A 19,908-nucleotide genomic window follows, 5' to 3' on the forward strand; every position below is an offset into this window, starting at 1 on the left:
CAGTCTTCCCCACAGCAGTGCTTGCAGCCTTCTCCTGTGGGATGTGGCTGTGGAGCATCCTGGCTGCCTGGGCGCTGACCAACTGGCCTTCCTCACAGGACTTGGCATGTGGTGCACCACCAGCTTGACCTGAAGCTTTCTGAGGGCTGATGGTGCGTTTCATACAGGAGGGGACCCTGTCCACCCAACCTGCATCAGGGGTCTTGGCCTGTGGAGTCTGGAGAGGTTTGCTCTCAGACTTCCCTTGTGGGATGTCCCTGTGGGCCACTCTGGTGGCAGGGGTGACCCCCTGAGGGCGTTCCCTGGGGGTCTTGCCCTGTGATTCATTGACTGGAGCTTGGGCCCTGATTGCTCTGATCACCCAGGGCACCTTGGTGGAGCTGTGGGAGCTGGTGCTGGGGTTGCACTTGGTGAAAGTCACCCTGAGGGGGAACTCGGGTTCCCTGCTCTGTCTTTCAGGATTTGTGGTTCTTCTCAGAGGCCCAGGCCTGGGCACAAAGGAAGCCAGGACCCCTTTGACACGAAGGCGCCTAAAGGCAGAACGGGCACTGCCACTGTCCTGGGTGTGGTAATCCTGTGTATCTTGTCCATCTTGTGATTCATTGTCTGGAGCTTGGGCCCTGATTGCTCTGATCACCCAGGGCACCTTGGTGGAGCTGTGGGAGCTGGTGTTGGGGTTGCACTTGGTGAAAGTCACCCTGAGGGGGAACTCAGGTTCCCTGCCCTGTCTTTCAGGATTTGTTGTTCTTCTCAAAGGCCCAGGCCTGGGCACAAAGGAAGCCAGGACCCCATTGGCACGAAGGCGCCTAAAGGCAGAACGGGCATTGCCACTGTCCTGGGTGTGGTAATCCTGTGTATCTTGTCCATCTTGTGATTCATTGTCTGGAGCTTGGGCCCTGATTGCTCTGATCACCCAGGGCACCTTGGTGGAGCTGTGGGAGCTGGTGCTGGGGTTGCACTTGGTGAAAGTCACCCTGAGGGGGAACTTGGGTTCCCTGCTCTGTCTCTCAGGATTTGTTGTTCTTCTCAGAGGCCCAGGCCTGGGCACAAAGGAAGCCAGGACCCCATTGACACGAAGGCGCCTAAAGGCAGAACGGGCACTGCCACTGTCCTGGGTGTGGTAATCCTGTGTATCCTGTCCATCTTGGACTGTGGGGTTGCCCCCAGGCTTTGGTGCTGCCTCATTGCTGTCTGTATGGAAGTTCTCCTCAGAGGTGCCGCCTATTGCTGCCCTCTGGTGACCCGAAGCTAGGCGGCGGGCCAGTGGAACCCATAAGGAATGCAGCACCTTCCCCAGAGTCTGTTGCAGACCTTGCTGCAGCATCTGTGGCAGTTGTGCGAGGAGTGCCAGGTGACCATTGTCACCAGCCATCTTGGGCAGCTTGAGGCCCAAGGACCGAGGGGCACAGACGTGAAGCAATCTGGAAGCAGGGTATGCAAACAGTTGATGTTCCTTGCGGGACTTGGCCTGTGGCACCTGGGTGGGTGACCATGAACCCTGCTGTGTGATGTACCTACATTCCAATGAGGAAAGGAACCTGTCCTCCCAGCCTAGCTCAGGGCTCTTTGCTTTTCTTAGGCCATATCCGGGGATCTTGGTGTATGCTGTTTGGAGACGTTGGCCCGCAGCCTTTCCTTGTGGGATGTACCACTGGGGCATCCTGGGGGTTGGGATACCCCATTGAGGGTATTCCTTAGTTGTCTTGGCCTGTGATGCCCTGACCAGAGCTTGGGTCTTGATTGCTGAGAGCCTCCAAGGCCCCTTGGTGGAGCTGTAGGAGCTGGTGCTGGCGTTGGACTTGGTGCAGGTCACCCTGAAGGGGAACTCGGGTTCCCTCTCCTGTCCCTCAGGTTTTGGGGTTCTTCTCAGAGGCTCAGACCCGGGCACAAAGGAAGCCAGGACCTCTTTGGCATGCAGGCGCCTAAAGCCTGACAAGGTGCTGCCACTGGGGATATCACTGTGTGGTGCCCTGGAGGCTTGGGCACCAACCAGCCAGCCTGTCTCATGGGTTTTGGCATCTGGCTCCTGGGTGGGTTTGGCAGCAGCTTTCTCCTGTGTGGTGTCCCTATGTTCTGTGGAGTCAGGTACTCTCTCTTGTGTGGCTTCCATGGAAATCTTTGCTCCCTGAGAGACTTCCTTGGGGATGTTTGCAAGTGACTCCCAGGCATATTTGCCTGCAGCCTTCCTCCTGCGGATGTCCCTGTGCGGCCCCTCAGAGGTGGTGGAGCCAACTAGCAGGCCTTCCCCGGGGGTCTCAGCCTGTGACGCCCGGGTGGGTGTGCCAGCAGCCTTCTGCACACTGTTGCTGTGTACTGCAGAGCTGGAGATTCTGTCATGCCAGCCTTCCACAGGGGTCGTTGTTTCATGAGGGCTTTTGTTAGAGGTCTGTTCAAGTGGTGTTGAGACAGAAACACCAGCAGTTTTATTCTCCTCCTGGGGCACCAAAGAGGCTGCAGCACCAGTGAGCAGGAATTGCTCAGGAGGGTTATCAAGTGGTGCAGAGATCAATTGGCCCACAGACTTTTCATGTGGGATGTTGCCGTGTGTAATGGAGGGAGGGGAGCTGGACTGTGTGCCAGCACAGGGGAACAAGACATGTGTCCTGGCAGGTTCGAAAGCATCGTTTGTCGTGACCTGGATATTGCACTGTGGTGTATTGGAGGCTGGAGTTGCAGACTGTGGGGCTTCCTCAGGGATGTGGACAAACGGTGCCCAGGACCAGTCATCCACAATTGTGTCCTGCGGCACGCGGCTTTTTTCCGCAGAGACTGTGGAACTGGCCTTGGAGAGTTTCTGGAATTCCTGTCCGTGAGGTGCATGGGCGAGATCACCCACCACTGCCTTGTCAAGCTGAATGCTGCTGTTTAGCACACTGGTGGCTGGGGTCCCAGCCTGTGGGCCTACGTCAGGTGTCATGGCCTGTGGCACTACGCCAGGAGCTCCCTCAGCCTTCTCCTGTGGGATGTTGCTCTTATCTGAAGAGGCGTTGCCGCTTTCATCCTGGCCTTGTGCGGTGGTCACTGCTTCTTTGGGACCTCCCTCTGAGATGTCAGCAAACGGTGCCAAGGACCCATCATCCACAATTGTGTCCTGCGGCACGTGGCTTTTTTCATCAGAGACCGTGACACTGGCCTCTGAGACTTTGCCGGTTTTCTTGTTCTGGGGTCCACAGGTGAGTTTACCAGTTGCCTGCTTCTTAGACTGAGTGTTCTTGTTCTTGTGCAGGGCAGTGGAGGCTGTGGTGCCAGGCTGCAGTTTCTCCTGGGGATGCTCGGCCTGTGGTGCCAGGCCAGAGGCACTTGTAGTCTCAGCATGGGCAATAGAGCTGTGCCCGGGGCATGTGGGGAGCCTTGCTGGCAGGCCTTCCAGGGTGTTGCTTTCTGCCTGCGAGCCTTCCTCAGGAGTCTTCATGAGAGGTGCCGAGGCAGAGATGCCCACACTGCTCCTGTTCCTGTTGGTGTCTCTGTGCCACTTCCTGTACGCAGGGGCACTGGTCCTCGGGTGTTTCTCGGGTGATTTGGCAATAGACAGCTTGGCGAGTTTGTCCACCATCTGCTGGTACACAGTGTTGCTGAGCTTGCTGGATTTGGGGACTCCAACCTGTGTGGCTGAGTTGTGCACGTGTTGTGCCGAGGAAGGTGAGCCCATGACCTTCCTCTTGGGCATGGCCCAATATGGGCCTTGAGAAGTGGGAGATTTGTCTTGGCCTCCCTCAGACAGTTCTGCATGTTGTGTCATACATGCATATTCAGCCGCAGCCTTTCTCTTTTGCCTGCCTTCGCTGTGGAATACCTTGGAGTCTGTGACACCAGCTTGCAGGTGTTTGCCGGGTGTCTTGGCCTGTGGCTCCAGAGCTCGAGTTGCCACAGACTTTCCCTGCAGGATTTTGCTCTCTTGTGGAGAGGTGTAAGCCCTTTCTTCCTGGCCTTGCAGGGAGGTCTTTCTTTCCTGCAGGCCTTGGTCTAGGGTGTCGAGAAACGGTGCCAAGGACCTGTCATCCGCAACTGTCTTCTGTGGTGCGTGGTTGTTTTCCACGGAGACCGTGGAACTGGCCTTGGAGAGTTTCTGGAATTCCTGTCCGTGAGGTGCATGGGTGAAATCGCCCACCACTGCCTTGTCAAGCTGAATGCTGCTGTTTAGCACACTGGTGGCTGGGGTCCCAGCCTGTGGGCCTACGTCAGGTGTCATGGCCTGTGGCACTACGCCAGGAGCTCCCTCAGCCTTCTCCTGTGGGATGTTGCTCTTATCTGAAGAGGCGTTGCCGCTTTCAGCCTGGCCTTGTGCGGTGGTCACTGCTTCTTCGGGACCTCCCTCTGAGATGTCAGCAAACGGTGCCAAGGAGCCGTCGTCCACAAATGTGTCCTGTGGCACGTAGCTTTTTTCATCAGAGACCGTGACACTGGCCTCTGAGACTTTGCCGGTTTTCTTGTTCTGGGGTCCACAGGTGAGTTTACCAGTTGCCTGCTTCTTAGACTGAGTGTTCTTGTTCTTGTGCAGGGCAGTGGAGGCTGTGGTGCCAGGCTGCAGTTTCTCCTGGGGATGCTCGGCCTGTGGTGCCAGGCCAGAGGCACTTGTAGTCTCAGCATGGGCAATAGAGCTGTGCCCGGGGCATGTGGGGAGCCTTGCTGGCAGGCCTTCCAGGGTGTTGCTTTCTGCCTGCGAGCCTTCCTCAGGAGTCTTCTTGAGAGGTGCCGAGGCAGAGATGCCAACACTGCTCCTGTTCCTGTTGGTGTCTCTGTGCCACTCCCTGGACACAGGGGCACTGGTCCTCGTGTGTTTCTCGGGTGATTTGGCAATAGACAGCTTGGCGAGTTTGTCCACCATCTGCTGGTACACAGTGTTGCTGAGCTTGCTGGATTTGGGGACTCCAACCTGTGTGGCTGAGTTGTGCACGTGTTGTGCCGAGGAAGGTGAGCCCATGACCTTCCTCTTGGGCATGGCCCAATATGGGCCTTGAGAAGTGGGAGATTTGTCTTGGCCTCCCTCAGACAGTTCTGCATGTTGTGCCATACATGCATATTCAGCCACAGCCTTTCTCTTCAGCCTGCCTTCCCTGTGTAATGATCTAGAGTCTGAAACTCCAGCCTGCAGGTTTTTGCTTGGTGTTTTGGCCTGTGGAATCATAAAAGGAGTTGCCACAGACTTCCCCTGTGAGATTGTTTTGTATCTTAAAGAGTTGTATTCCCTGGTTTCTACGAGACCATCCTGTGGCGCTATGTCAGCTGTCATTGCTTGTGTTTTCCTGGCAGGAATTCCCACACTTTTCTGGGAGTTTTTCTTGAGCATCTTGGAGTGGAATGCTTTTTCTTCATATTCTTTCAGGGGGGTTGTTATTCCCTGCATCTCTTTATTAGTGGTCCTGATATGTGGTGCTGTGGCAGGAACGCCAATAACATTCCTCTTCTGATGGATCCAGCTGCGGGTTGCTTCCTTGGTGTGTGTGCTTGCTGGCAGGCCTTTGTCAGGGTTCTTGTCATGTTGTCCACTGGTGGGTTTAGCTGCAGAGCTCTCCAGCAGTATTTTAATAAGTGCTGCTGTAAAGACTCTGGTGCGAGAAACCTGAACTCTTTTGCAGGTCTTGTCATGTAGTCTACCACCATGTTCGCCCTCAGCCTTCTGTTGGTTGTTGCAGGGCTCAGTAGAGGAGGGGACCCTGTTCTCCTGCCCATCTCCAGAGGTGTTGGCATGTGGTGTTTGGAGAGGTTTGCCCTCAGCCTTGGCCTCTGGGATATCCCTGTGGGGCACCCTGGAGGCTACAGTGACCCCCTGAGTGCGTTCCTTAGTGGTCTTGGCCTGTGATGCCCTGACCGGAGCTTGGGTCCTGATTGCTGAGAGCCTCCAGGGCCCCTTGGTGGAGCTGTAGGAGCTGGTGCTGGCGTTGGACTTGGTGCAGGTCACCCTGAAGGGGAACTCGGGTTCCCTCCTCTGTCTCTCAGGTTTTGGGGTTCTTCTCAGAGGCTCAGACCCGGGCACAAAGGAAGCCAGGTCCACTTTGTCATGCAGGCGCCTAAAGCCTGACAAGGTGCTGCCACTGGGGATATCACTGTGTGGTGCCCTGGAGGCTTGGGCACCAACCAGCCAGCCTGTCTCATGGGTTTTGGCATCTGGCTCCTGGGTGGGTTTGGCAGCAGCTTTCTCCTGCGTGGTGTCCCTATGTTCTGTGGAGTCAGGTACTCTCTCTTGTGTGGCTTCCATGGAAACCTTTGCTCCCTGAGAGACTTCCTTGGGGATGTTTGCAAGTGACTCCCAGGCATATTTGCCTGCAGCCTTCCTCCTGCGGATGTCCCTGTGCGGCCCCTCAGAGGTGGTGGAGCCAACTAGCAGGCCTTCCCCGGGGGTCTCAGCCTGTGACGCCCGGGTGGGTGTGCCAGTAGCCTTCTGCACACTGTTGCTGTGTACTGCAGAGCTGGAGATTCTGTCATGCCAGCCTTCCACAGGGGTCGTTGTTTCATGAGGGCTTTCGTTAGAGGTCTGTGCAAGTGGTGTTGAGACAGAAACACCAGCAGTTTTATTCTCCTCCTGGGGCACCAAAGAGGCTGCAGCACCAGTGAGCAGGAATTGCTCAGGAGGGTTATCAAGTGGTGCAGAGATCAATTGGCCCACAGACTTTTCATGTGGGATGTTGCCGTGTGTAATGGAGGGAGGGGAGCTGGACTGTGTGCCAGCATTGGGGAACAAGACATGTGTCCTGGCAGGTTCGAAAGCACCGTTTGTCGTAACCTGGATATTGCACTGTGGTGTATTGGAGGCTGGAGTTGCAGACTGTGGGGCTTCCTCAGGGATGTCGACAAACGGTGCCAAGGAACAGTCATCCACAATTGTGTCCTGCGGCACGTAGCTTTTTTCCGCAGAGACTGTGGAACTAGCCTCTGAGACTTTGCCGGTTTTCTTGTTCTGGGGTCCACAGGTGAGTTTACCAGTTGCCTGCTTCTTAGACTGAGTGTTCTTGTTCTTGTGCAGGGCAGTGGAGGCTGTGGTGCCAGGCTGCAGTTTCTCCTGGGGATGCTCGGCCTGTGGTGCCAGGCCAGAGGCACCTGTAGTCTCAGCATGGGCAATAGAGCTGTGCCCGGGGCATGTGGGGAGCCTTGCTGGCAGGCCTTCCAGGGTGTTGCTTTCTGCCTGCGAGCCTTCCTCAGGAGTCTTCATGAGAGGTGCTGAGGCAGAGATGCCAACACTGTTCCTGTTGGTGTCTCTGTGCCACTCCCTGGACGCAGGGCCACTGGTCCTCGGGTGTTTCTCAGGTGATTTGGCAATAGACAGCTTGGCGAGTTTGTCCACCATCTGCTGGTACACAGTGTTGCTGAGCTTGCTGGATTTGGGGACTCCAACCTGTGTGACTGAGTTGTGCACGTGTTGTGCCGAGGAAGGTGAGCCCATGACCTTCCTCTTGGGCATGGCCCAATACGGGCCTTGAGAAGTGGGAGATTTGTCTTGGCCTCCCTCAGACAGTTCTGCGTGTTGTGCCATACATGCATATTCAGCCACAGCCTTTCCCTCCTGTCTGCTATCCTTGTGGAATACCTTAGATTCTGGGACACCAGCTTGCAGGTGTTTGCCGGGTGACTTGGCCTGTGGCTCCAGAGCCGGGGTTGCCACAGACTTCCCCTGTGAGATTGTTTTGTATCCTGAAGAGATGTATTCCTTCTTGGTTGGGAGACCATTCTCTGGCCTTGTCTCAGTGGTTAGTGGATATGTTTTCTGGGCTGGAGTTCCCACACTTTTCTGGGAGTTTTCTCTGAGCATCTTGGAGTGGAATGCTTTTTCTTCATATTCTTTCAGGAGGGTTATTACTCCCTGTACATTTTCATTTCTGGTCTTCACTTGTGGGGCTGTGGCAGGGGCTCCTATAGCATTCCTCTTCTCATCAATCAACCTGTGGGTTGCTTCCTCGGTGCGTGTGCTTGCTGGCAGGCCTTTGTCAGGGTTCTTGTCATGTTGTCCACTGGTGGGTTTAGCTGCAGAGCTCTCCAGCAGTCTGCTGCTGTTGGTTGCTCTGAAGCCGCTGGTGCCAGCCACCTGACCTTTTTTGCAGGTCTTGTCACGTAGTCTACCACCATGTTCGCCCTCAGCCTTCTGTTGGTTGTTGCAGGGCTCAGTAGAGGAGGGGACCCTGTCCTCCTGCCCATCTCCAGAGGTGTTGGCATGTGGTGTTTGGAGAGGTTTGCCCTCAGCCTTGGCCTCTGGGATATCCCTGTGGGGCACCCTGGAGGCTACAGTGACCCCCTGAGTGCGTTCCTTAGTGGTCTTGGCCTGTGATGCCTTGACCGGAGCTTGGGTCCTGATTGCTGAGAGCCTCCAGGGCCCCTTGGTGGAGCTGTAGGAGCTGGTGCTGGGGTTGGACTTGGTGCAGGTCACCCTGAAGGGGAACTCGGGTGCCATCCTCTGTCTCTCAGGTTTTGGGGTTCTTCTCAGAGGCCCAGACCTGGGCACAAAGGAAGCCATGCCATCTTTTACATGCAGGTACCTATAGGCCGAGGAGGTTCTGCCACTGGGGATGTTCCTGTGAAGCGCTCTGTAGACTGAGGCCCTGAGCAGCCGACCTTTCTTGCATGTCTTGGTCCGTGGCTCATTGGTATTTTGTCTGGCAGGCTTCTGTGAGATGTTCCTATGATCCATGTAAGAGTGGACTCTGTTGATTTGGCCTTCCTTGGGGGTCTTGTTCTGTTGCTTCCATGCAGGTTTGGCCCAACCAACAGCCTTCTTTTGTAGGATGTTCCTGTGGGCAAACCTGGTGGCAGGGATGCCCACCTGAGGGCGTTTCTTGAGGATCTTGCCCTGTGATGCCCTGACTGGAGCTCGGGACCCGATTGCCCTGAGCAGCCAGGTCTCCACGTTGGAGCTGTAGGAGCTGGTGAGGGTGTTGTGCTGGGTGTATGTCACCCTGAAGGGGCATTCGGGTTCCCTCCTCCATCTCTCAGGATTTGTAGTCTTCCTCAGAGGCCCTGGCTTGGGAACAAAGGAATCCAGGCCCCTATTGACGCTCAGGTGACTGACAGCAGAAGGGGCCCTGCCACTGGCCTGGGAGCTACTGTCCTGTGTGTCCTGCTCATTTGAGCCTATGGGGCTGCCCCTGGGCTTGAATGCCCTCTCATTGCTGCTTGTAGGGCCCCTCTCCTCTGGGGCGCGGCCTGATACTGCCCTCTGCTGAACCCAAGCCAGGGGCCGGGCCAGTGGGGCCCATAGATAATGCAGCAACTTCCACAGGGCCTGCTGCAGACCCTGCTGCAGCGCTTGGGGCACTGCTGCAAGGAGTGCCAGGCATCCCCTGGCAGCAGCCATCCTGAGCAACGCAAGGCCTGCCTCTCCAGGTCCAGCGGGTGCGGCCTGGGGCGGCAGCAGCTGCTTCCTCTGAGGACCACCTCAGAGGAGAAGGTTGGAAATGAGCCCATTGAGGGCTGAGCCCTCAGAAAGCAAGAGGCTCCCGGCCTTGTGGGGTGGGAGCCCCTGCCGCTGGCGGCGGGGGAAGCCTCTGAGAGCTTCCCCCGCCCGCCTGTGGACTCAGTTCAGAGAGCAGATAGGTCTGGGGAGCAGGTACTGGGTGTGGGAGTAGGTACTGGTGTGGGAGTAGGGTACTGGGTGTGGGGAGTAGGGTACTGGGTGTGGGGTTGATTAGTCCGAGGGGCTGGGCCCCTACCGGGGTCAAGCTGCACTGAATGCCGGGGTTCCTTCCTTGGTCCTGAAGGTGCACGGCGGCGCTCAGTGTGGAGGGTGCGTTCGACGCTCTTGGGAGCTCCGAGACGTTTCCGTTGGAGTGTTGAGGGCGGCGCGAGCACGGAGCGAGGCGGGTGGGCCGCGGGGCAGAGCTGGCGCGCCTGGGGCGCGTGGGGAACCCGCTGCCGCCCGTGGTCGTGACAGCGAAGGGCCCTGGCTGCTGTGGGGCGCTGGCGGCTTGACGTGGTGGACAGGGGCGGCCGCGCCTTCCCCTGAGGCCAGGGTTCCCCACTGAGATCCAGAGCACAGAACTGCTTCTCTCTGTGCCTTGGCCCTTGACTGCACCCTGCATTTCGCCAAGTGACATGGGGACCTTGCTCCAGCCCTCCTGGCCTGCAGCCAGCTGGGCTTCACCCTGTCTCCTGCCCTGGCACCTGCCCATGCAGCCCCACTCCTGGGGATTCAAAGGCCTTTGGAGGACCAAGGCAGACCTCATGCTTTCTACCCGCTTCCGGCTTCATTCTCTGCTTCCTGTCCACTGGGTCCATTGTGTGCTTTCCCGCGGGGAGGCCTCCCAGAGCTGTGGAAACCAGGGAGGGCATCCTCAGGCCAGGTTTCTTGCGTGCAGGCATGGGATGCAGGCAAGAGAGCAGTGAGCCTAGCTTCCTCATTCAGCTCAGTGCTTTCCACACTGCCTTGGGCACTGGGCAATGTGCTTCCCGGGTAGCTGCTAGGAGTCCCACGACCGGCCAGAGAAGCAGCAGTGGTGTGGCCAGCCCATGTCTGCTCTTCTGCTCCTGGAATTCTGGCTGCAAGCAGAGGAGCTGGGAATTCTGCCTGGGACAGGGTGGACCAAGCAGGCCTTCAGGCTGAGGGAAGGGAAGGCAGCTCCTTGGGCCGCAGCAAGAGGACCACCAAGTAAAGTCCTTCTCTGTGGCTCTTTCCCACTTGGGACTGAGAAGCATTTCACTTGTAGAACAACAAAGAAGTGCCAGAAGCTTGCTGTGGGATAGCTGATTGAACACTCCTATTCACACACACTTACACACTCAATTGTGATGTTACTGTTGTAATGTTTTTTTAAAAGATTTTTATTATTTTTTATTGGAAAGTGAGATGCACAGAGAGGAGAGACAGAGAGGAAGATCTTCCATCCGATGATTCACTCCCCAAGTGAGCGCAACGGCCGATGCTATGCCGATCCGAAGCCAGGAGCCTCTTCCGGGTCTCCCACACGGGTGCAGGGTCCCAAAGCTTTGGGCCGTCCTCGACTGCTTTCCCGGGCCACAGGCAGGGAGCTGGAAGGGAAGCGGGGCTGCCGGGATAGAACCGGCGCCCATATGTGATCCCGGGGTGCAAGGCGAGGACCTTAACCACTGCGCCACCGAGCCGGGCCCCACCAGCCCAATTTTATAAAAATATTTCACGAGGTCTAAAAAAAAAAAAGAGAGAGAAAAAAAACATGTACAATTACCACATGCGCTGGCAGAACAATAAAATGCATTGAGTAGAAGCAGCATTTTTTTTTTAAGATTTATTTATGTTTTGGAAAGTCAGATATACAGAGAGGAGGAGAGACAGAGGGGAAGATCTGCCATCCGATGATTCACTCCCCAAGTGAGCCCAACAGCCGATGCTATGCTGATCCGAAGCCAGGAGCCAGGAACTTCTTCCGGGTCTCCCACACGGGTTGCAGGGTCCCAAAGCCTTGGGCTGTCCTCAACTGCTTTCCCAGGCCACAGGCTGGGAGCTGGATGGGAAGTGGAGTTGCCAGGATTAGAACTGGCGCCCATATGGGATCCCGGCGCATTCAAGGTGAAGACTTTAGCAGCTAGGCCACGCCGCCAGGCCCATAATCATGATTTTCATGCCTCTTAGTATGTTCTCTTTTCTATTTCGCTGGCTGATACAAGTTAAAAAAAAAAAAAAGTAGTGACTGAATAGCAGGATCCTCATTGTTGTCTTGGCTTTCATGGAATGCCAGCAGAGGCTCTAGCTTTCAGCTGGGATTCAGGTGTCTTATGTTCAGAAATATTTAATCATCCTCATCAAAAACAGAAGGTAAATAAAATATAAGATTTTGGTGGGGGAGGGGGAGAAAACCATGGGTGGTAGACATCTAACTTGATTTCATTCTACTTAAATAGGCAGTTTTCTGAGTACCACTTATTGAACAGTCTGTTCTTATTTTTTAAAAGATCTATTTTTGAAGTCAAAGAGAGGAAGAGAAAAGAGAGGATTCCTTCATTCATTGGTTTGCTCCCTGGATGGCTGCAATGGCCAGCTCTGGGCCAACCCAGGGCCAACCCAGAGCCAGGAGCTTCATCCAGGTCCCCCATCTACATGGCAGGGACCCAAACACTTGGGCCATCTTCCACCCCTTTTTCCAGGCCATTAGCAGAAAGCTGGATTGGAAATAGAGCAGCCAGGACACTAACCAGTGCCGACTTGAGATGCCAGTGTTGCAGGTGGCAACTTTATCTGCTTTACCACACATTGTCCCATTGTCCTCATTTTTTAAAAAAGATTTATTTATACAGGCTGGCACTGTGTCTGAACAGGCTAATCCTCCACTTTGTGGTGGCAGCATCACATATGGGCCCCAGTTGATGTTCCGGCTGCTCCACTTCCAATCTGGCTCTCTGCTTGTGAGGGAAAAGCAGTGGAGGATGGCCCAAGTTTTTGGGACCCTGCACCTGCGAGAGAGACCAGAAGCTACTGGTTCCTGGCTTCAGATCAGCTCAGCTCTGGTCTTTGCAGCCACGTGGGTAGTGAACCAGCAGATGGAAGACCTTCTTCCTCTTGCCTCTTTTTCTCTGTAAATCTGCCTTTTCAATAAAAATAAATAAATCTTAAGAAAGGAAGGGAGGAGTCATGGCGTGCTGGCCTAGCATCTAAAGTCCTCGCCTTGAATGCGTAAGGATCCCATATGGCACTGGTTCTAATCCTGGCAACCCTGCTTCCCATCCAGCTTCGTGCTTGTGGCCAGGGAAAGCAGGCGAGGACAACCCAAAGCCTTGGGATCCTGCACCCTCATGGGAGACCTGGAAGAAGCTCCTCACCCCTGCCTTCGTTTCGGCATAGTTTCATGAATTGTGGTGACTTAGGGACTGAATCATGTAATGGAAGGTCTTCTTCTCTGTCTCTCCTCCTCTCTGTATCTCTTACCTTGCAATAAAAATAAATAAATCTTTCTAAAAGAATAGAAAGGAAGAAAGAAGAAAAGACAAAAGGAAGACCCTAACATCCTTGTGTCTGGGCTCAGTACAAAGGGTTCCCCTTTCATGAAAGAGTTACAGAGAGAGAGAGAAAATCCCCTTCTCATCACTGGTTCACTCACCATGTGGTCATCATGGCCAGAGCTGAGCTACTCTGAAGCTGGAGCCAGGAGCACCCTCCAGTTCTCTCATGTGGGTGCAGGGCCCTTGGGCCATCCTCACTGTTTTCTCAGGCCATTAGCAGGAAGTTCAATCAGAAGTGGAGCATCTGGGGGCTCAGTGTGATGGCTCAACTGGCTAAATCCTCACCTTGCAAGTGCCAGGATCCCATATGGGTGTCAGTTCATGTGTTGGCTGCTGTGCCTCCTATAAGCAGAGAGCTGGATTGGAAGTGGAGCAAGCAGGACATGAACTGGTGCCTGTATGGGATGACAGTACTCTAGGTGGAGGCTTAGTCTACCACACAGTGGCACTGGCCCCATCCATTTTGTTTTAAGAAGTGTTCTTATTTTTTAAGATTTGTTATTTATTTATTTTTTATTATTGCTAAGTCAGATTCACAGAGAGAAGAGACAGAGAGAAAAATCTTTCATCCACTGGTTTATTCAACAAGTGCCGCAATATCCAGAGCTGAGACAATGCAAAGCCAGAAGGCAGGAGCTTCTTCCAGGTCTCCCACGTGGGTGCAGGGTCTCAAGGCTTTGGGCTGTCCTCTCCTGCCTTCCCAGGCCACAGGCAGAGAGGAATGGAGGAGCTGCCACTTATTCCTGGTTCCCAGGACTGGCCTGTGCTAGGGGATGCAGGCCCAGAGACTCTTTCTAAGGCAGCTGTGTTGGATCAGCCTTCCTTTCACTTACAACTCACTGCTTCCAAGGGGGAGCAGGAGGGCTGTGTCTTTAATGAGAAACTGCAAAGGGAAGGAGGGAGGGACAGAGGCCTCGGCCAGAATCACTCAGCCAAGGGGCTCAGCCCAGAGCAACAGATGGCTCATGCTCACTGGAGGCACTCAACTGTCTCTCTACTTTCTTCTGGTCCTTCATCTTGAGTCCAATGTCCACCCTTTTCTCAAAGAAGTTGACCAGCACAGACTCCGGCAGGATGGAGGCCAGGATCTGCTTGAAGGAGATGCACCAGTCTGCGTCCATGGTGTTCCCAATGCGGGCAGTGGCTGTGGGGTTCTCACACTGCAGGGAGCCCATGCTGACCACTGAGTAGGAGGACATGGATATGTTGTATTTGGTTTCATCATCAGACGGGAGCTGGGAGGGTGAGCCCTGCCCCTCTCCACTGCCCCCTCTACCACCGTCTGTCTCTCCCGTGGCACTTTTCCAAGGTGGGTGTCTCCACCAGCTTTGGTCCAGGGGTCCCCCGTGGCTGTCAGCTGGCATTCCTGTACTGGGGCCTGACGGGAATCCCTTGCAGGTGACTGAGGGTCCCCCGTGCCTGGCACTCCTGTACTGGGTTCTGAGGGGGTTCCCTTGCTGGTGACTGGGGATGCCCCATGGCTGGCGGCTGGAGCCCCTGTACTGGGCCTGAGGGGGTTCCCTTGCTGGCAGTGGGGACTCATCCTCAGTGGAACTGCCCTGGTCCTTGCTGGGGGTGCCACCCGTGGGCTTCTTGACACTGGGACTGGAGAACTTCTTCCCCACCTCATTGATGTGGAGGAGGAGGCTGGCCACTGTGGCAATGGCATGGTACAAGTCCTGCTCCAGGGGGTCCTCACTGAACATGTTGTATAGCGCTTTGCACAGTTCAATGAATTGCTCCTATCAAGGGGGAAGGCAGAACAAGGAGATGGTAAGATGGCCCTGGTGTTCATTCCACACATGCTGCTGGCCACTGGAACTGGTGCCAGGATGTGGTCCTGTTTATTGGCGCCAGACCAGTGCTCTAGTCTTACTTCACACACGGGAATGTGGAGGCTCAGAGTCGGGAGGGACCTAAGCAGTCACTCTGCCCTGCCGGGCTCTCCCCCTGCAGTGGACAGCAGCTCTGAGCTGGGCTCTCTGCTCCGACATGTGGTTCTGCTGTTGGAGATGCATGGCTGTGTGAACCCGGCCTTGACCATGGCTTCCTCCCTGGGGTCTGGCCTCACCCTTGGCCTTCTAGCTCCTGGGTGAAAGCGACTTCAACTCTGACCTTCAGGAAAGCTCCCAGAGGGTGCTGCTGAGGGGGTGAGGGTGGTCTTGGGTCTCTAAACCACATCCTGGCCTGAGAGAGGGGGGAGACCACCCATTCCTCAGGCTGGAGAAGGCTTAGGCTCACAGGCTCACAGGGCCCCTCTGGGCATAGCCAGGGCCAGCCCAGCCCAAGCACTAAGGGCAGGCTGTAGTTCAGGGACTGCCTCTGGCTACTTTCTGCAGCTGAACCCAGGGGTTGCCCCTTCCTGCCTGGGAGACCCTTGGGAAGACAAAGAAGCTGCTGTCCCCAGAGAGCAGGAAGTGGAGAGCAGACAAGCCTGTGTGCACAGGGTGCCTGGGCAGGGAGTGTGAGGAAGCAGCTGTGGGGTAACCTTCCCCAGGGCTGCTCAGACCTACCACTGTCCCTCCACCTGAACAAGCGGTCCCTGTGCAAATGGCCCCTGAGCAACAAGCTCCTGACTTTCCAGAATCATCACTGGGACTCCTGGGCGCTCAAGTGAGCTAGTGAGTGATGAGTGCCACCCTGTGTGGACCCTGGGGCATGGTGCTGACATGGCATGCTGGGCCCCGGTGTGCCTCAGGGTTCTGCAGAGGTGTCTGCTGCAGCCTCCAGCCTGGCCCACCTGGTTCATTTTGGGTAGATCCTTGATGGTCTCCTTCTTTTTTTTTTTTTTTTTTTAAAGATTTATTTTTATTATTTTTTCATTGGAAAGGCAGATATACAGAGAGGAGAGACAGAGAGGAAGATCTTCCGTTCGATGATTCACTCCCCAAGTGAGCGCAACGGGCCGATACTATGCCGATCTGAAGCCAGGAGCCTCTTCCGGGTCTCCCACGCGGGTGCAGGTTCCCAAAGCTTTGGGCCGTCCTCTGCTGCTTTCCCAGGCCACAGGCAGGGAGCTGGAAGGGAAGCGGGGCTGCCGGGATTAGAACCGGCGCCCATATGGGATCCCGGGCGGCAAGGTGAGGACCTTTAACCACTTGCGCCACCGCGCCGGGCCCCTTGATGGTCTCCTTCTGAGCCCCTCTCTCCTTGGCCCACATGCGAAGGTAGAGTCGGTAGTCTGGGGGGCTGGTCCCCTTCTCCTCTGTGAGTCAGGAGGAAAAGACATTAATCTCGGCCTGTCATGACAGAAAGAGGGCTTGAGCCTGGGGTCAGGGGGTGGGATGGGCCCTGTTACAAAGCACCTGCATCTGGGGAGGTGCTGACAGGGAGAATGCCTGGAAGAAGGGATGGCTCAATGGGATGAGGATGGTCCTGAGGCTGTGTTCTCGGCTGTGAGAGGTTGGCCTGAGGAGGTGAGAACTCCACAGGGGACACCAGGCACCACAGGGGACAGCAGGGCCTCCAGCCCAGGTCACTGACCTTCAGGGCATGCCTGTCAACTGGGGGCCAGGCAGTGGGGGAGCTTTGCAGAAGTGACTGGGGATGGACACAGCCCACATGAAACCCCAGACCTCAGCCCTGAGACCCTGACTGGCCGTCAGGGGAGAATGGCCTGTACCTGCTCGCTTTTCTTGGGTATCCTCGCTTCTGCTTCCTTCCCGACCTTCCTGTGGTAGTGCCTCTGCCAACCAGGAAATAACAACATGGAGCACATTCTTCTCCAGCTGGGACTGCAGCCCACCTCTGCCGAGGTCCAGCCTGTGCTTGTGCGGGAGCAGCCCCGGGTTCTGGTTCCCTGCACGGAGCCTCCTGCTTTGGCCTGACCCTGGGCTCTGCCCTCCGGCACCACCGTCAAGGAGGGCCTGGGCATTTCCCCACTTGATCACTGAAAGCAGCAGTAGCTGTATCACACTCCGGTTTTGCTTTTTTCTTTTTCCAGAGGACTACAAGTCTCCCCCATATGCAAACAGCAATGCGGTGTGATGGACAAGCCTGAGAACTGATGAATCCTGTGGTTTCGTTAGGAAAAGGTCACCTGCGTGGGATCACACCTATGACAGCTACACCAGGAGGGAAGGAACTTGACAGACATGAACCCTGTGCTCAGCACATCCGCTGGAGGAGGACCACACTGTGCGGTTCACGTGTGAACATGAACCTGGGGAGGAACAAGCTGCCCTGGTCTCCCAGGCCTGCTGCCAGAAGACAGGCGAGGACAGAAGTAGCCCAGCCCTCAACTGCCTCAGTGAGCGTGGGTGACAGTGCAGGGCCTGGGGTGCTGTGGGGTCTGAGGTCAGGGTTCTGCACCCAGAAGCACACAGCACAAGCTTAAAGCTTCCCAGGTTGCCCAGGGTCCGTGTGTAACAGGAAGCACACCTGCTGCTTTGGCCTGTTACTGGAAGCCAAGGCCCTCCGGGTCTGTGAGCTAAGCCTTCACGGTCAGCAGGACCTGTGGGTCCTTCAACACACACAATAATTGTTTCCCCTTTGGGCCTGCCACATGACGTCACAGCACAGCGTGGTCGCCAGCTGTGTCATCAAGTCCTTTCTGATTCTTAGGTGAGTTTGTAAACACCCAGTGTCTTTCAGGTTAAAGTGCAATCAGTGCCTCATACAATCCAGGGGTGTGGGGGCACGTGCTCACCTGGGGGAAGGTGCAGCTTGTAGAGCACCTTGAGCTTTTCAGTCATGTCCCCGTGGTACATCCCACCTGTGGGAGAAGGCAGGAGGAGGGCATGATGAGAGGGGCTCCCCAGGACGGTACAGGCTCCAGGGGGCTGGGACAGGACCTCCTCACAGCTGCAGAGGGCCCAGGAGCCAGTCCCAGGCTTCCTCAGAGTATCGCCAGGCCAGCTCAGCCTTCCCTGCGGCCAGCTGCCCCAGCCCCACAAGGGAGGGAAGGATAGACTGGCCAGGGATGCCATGGGAAAAGGCCAAGGCAGCGTCAGGCCCCTGGAGGCACTCACTTTTGTTTTAGAACATAGTTTTAGGATGTGTGTATCTTTAAAATAGAAAGGCAGATTTACCAGAAAGAAGAAAAGGGGGAAGATTTTCCATCCATTGGTTCCCTGGCTGGAGGTAAGCTGATCTGAAGGCAGGAGCCAGGAGCCTCTTCCATGTCTCCCATGTGGCTGCAGGGTCCCAAGGCCTTGGGCCATCCTTCACTGCTTTTCCCAAGCCAGAAGCAGGGAGCTGGAAGGGAAATGGAACAGTCAGGATATAAACCAGCACCCACATAGGATCCCAGTGCACACAATTTAGCCACTAGACTATAAATCTTAATTTTTTTTTCTTTTCTGCCTAACAGTCAACGCCAACCTAACTTGAGCCATAGTATCTTAACTTGAGTCAGTCTGATCATTTGGAAGAAAGGTTCCCTTTTCCTGGGGCTACTGAGGGGATAGCGTGTCCCTGGAGCTGCAGACAGCCATGGACTCTGCAGGAAGCGCAGTTCAGAGAACGTCAGAGGGTGAGAGTGTACAACACTGCATCTGAGTCCCTGGATCCAGCCAGGCCTGACACTGTCTCCCTCAACTCTGCAGTTCCTTGAGCCCATGAACTTCTGCTGTAAGCTGCCTTGTGCTTTCTAAGGGAGTGTTCTGCCTAAACTCCAACAAGGCTTAACTTCTACCACTTAGACTTCACAGCAAGTGCATGCACGGATGCTTCCAAACCCCTTCTCTTCCGGCAGGAACCTCTGTGCTGAGGATGCTCTTGGAAGACAAGGTCACAGTTACAGGTCCCGTCCCTGTTCTCGGCTCTTACCTTAAACACCATGTAAAGGTCTTCCAGCTCTTCAGTGGAGAAGCCAGTGTCCCCAGGTATGGCTCGGACCTAGAAGAAAGAGACAGGCTGGGCTGAGGGACTCTCAAGTGCCTGTTGCAGCAGGAGACAGGTTGTCACAGGGACCAGGGCAAAGGCACGAGCTGCCCCTCAGTGTGGCAAGTCGGCCATCCCACTGAGGGCAGGGCCTTGCCCTGCTGGCCTCTCACCACCCAGCCTGCCACTCAGTGCAAGCTCCCTGAGGTCTGTGCCCTAGTGGGCTGAGAGTGGGGGACATGGGACATTGTTTAGTTCCTCCTGTCTGGACCTCTGCTGTGACCCAGGTGCCAGCTCTTGGGAAGGGGTCCTGAAACCACCAGCCAGCTGCTCTCAGTCAGCTGGAGCCATCCGTTTCTGTCACTTGTGACCTCAGAGTGTCTGAAAGGTTTGTGGGGGGCACTGGGGAAGTGGGAATGAGGTTGGCAGTCAAGAGACCATGAGTAGATCCTGTGGCAGGGGCACCTGCACCCATCCAGGGATGCAGAGGATGAAGGCTGGAGGCAGAGGCACGGCACGCAGGTGCTCAGAGGGCAGCTGTGGGATGCTCGGGGTGAGGGGAGGGGACATGTGGGAGACAGAGGGTGCTATGCTTTGGGGGAACGGGGCTTCAGACAGGCTTCCCACTGGCCCATCTGGGAGCAGAATAAAACGACCATGTCCTCTCCCCGCCATGCCCATGCCTGGTCCCACACATCCTAATGCTGACACTGGTGGTGAGGCAGCAGGGGAGTGTGCGTCCTGCCCCACAGACAGGCCTGAGTGGGAGCCCCCCACGCCCACATACCATGCTCCTCTTGGCTGTGTCCTCCAACGACTGGATCACTTTCAGCCTCTGTTTAAACTGCATCTGTTCAGTGTCGCTGGCCTGAAGGCTGCTGAATTTCTGCAGGCAGGTGGGGATGATTAGGTGAGACAATGCACAGCCACAGGGTGCAGGGCTGTCACCCCCCACACCTCCCCACTGAGTGCTGACCTCATAGGAGGCTTTGAGGAGGTCAAAGATGTCTGTCTGTGTGGGAGGCTCGTCTCCACTGGCCAGCAAGGCATGGAGGTGTGGCACTGGTGGGGAAGTACTCTGCTCATTGACCACATTGTCCAGACATCTGTGTGGGGAAGGGGTCAGACATCGAGACCACTCATAGTTATGGCAGACCCTCCAGGAGGATAGAGCGTGCCCCAGCAGGTACC

At 55.8% G+C, this 19,908-nt stretch overlaps 1 protein-coding gene and 2 long non-coding RNA genes across 4 annotated transcripts in view; 1 reads left to right on the forward strand and 2 right to left on the reverse strand.

Annotated features, from left to right (window-relative positions):
- LOC121164542 overlaps nucleotides 1–19,908 on the forward strand; it is a 104,736-nt gene that overhangs the window by 18,923 nt on the left and 65,905 nt on the right. The gene's annotated exons all lie outside the window — the stretch shown is intronic.
- Nucleotides 17,444–17,958, reverse strand: LOC121164551. The gene is made up of 2 exons (XR_005885125.1): nucleotides 17,925–17,958; nucleotides 17,444–17,608 (listed from the first exon to the last, which is right to left on the reverse strand). It is a non-coding gene; the product is annotated as an uncharacterized LOC121164551 (long non-coding RNA).
- Nucleotides 19,715–19,908, reverse strand: part of LOC121164484 (MRN complex-interacting protein-like) — an 813,414-nt gene continuing 813,220 nt past the window's right edge. Inside the window, exon 7 of the mRNA XM_040992626.1 lies at nucleotides 19,715–19,823. Coding sequence (XP_040848560.1) covers nucleotides 19,800–19,823 — 24 coding nt within the window. The 3' untranslated portion in view covers nucleotides 19,715–19,799. The remainder of the gene's footprint in view (nucleotides 19,824–19,908) is intronic.

This window comes from Ochotona curzoniae, unplaced genomic scaffold (assembly GCF_017591425.1).
Source record: "Ochotona curzoniae isolate NIBS_2020 unplaced genomic scaffold, NIBS_Ocur_1.0 contig_1031, whole genome shotgun sequence".
Classification (NCBI taxonomy): Eukaryota; Metazoa; Chordata; class Mammalia; order Lagomorpha; family Ochotonidae; genus Ochotona; species Ochotona curzoniae.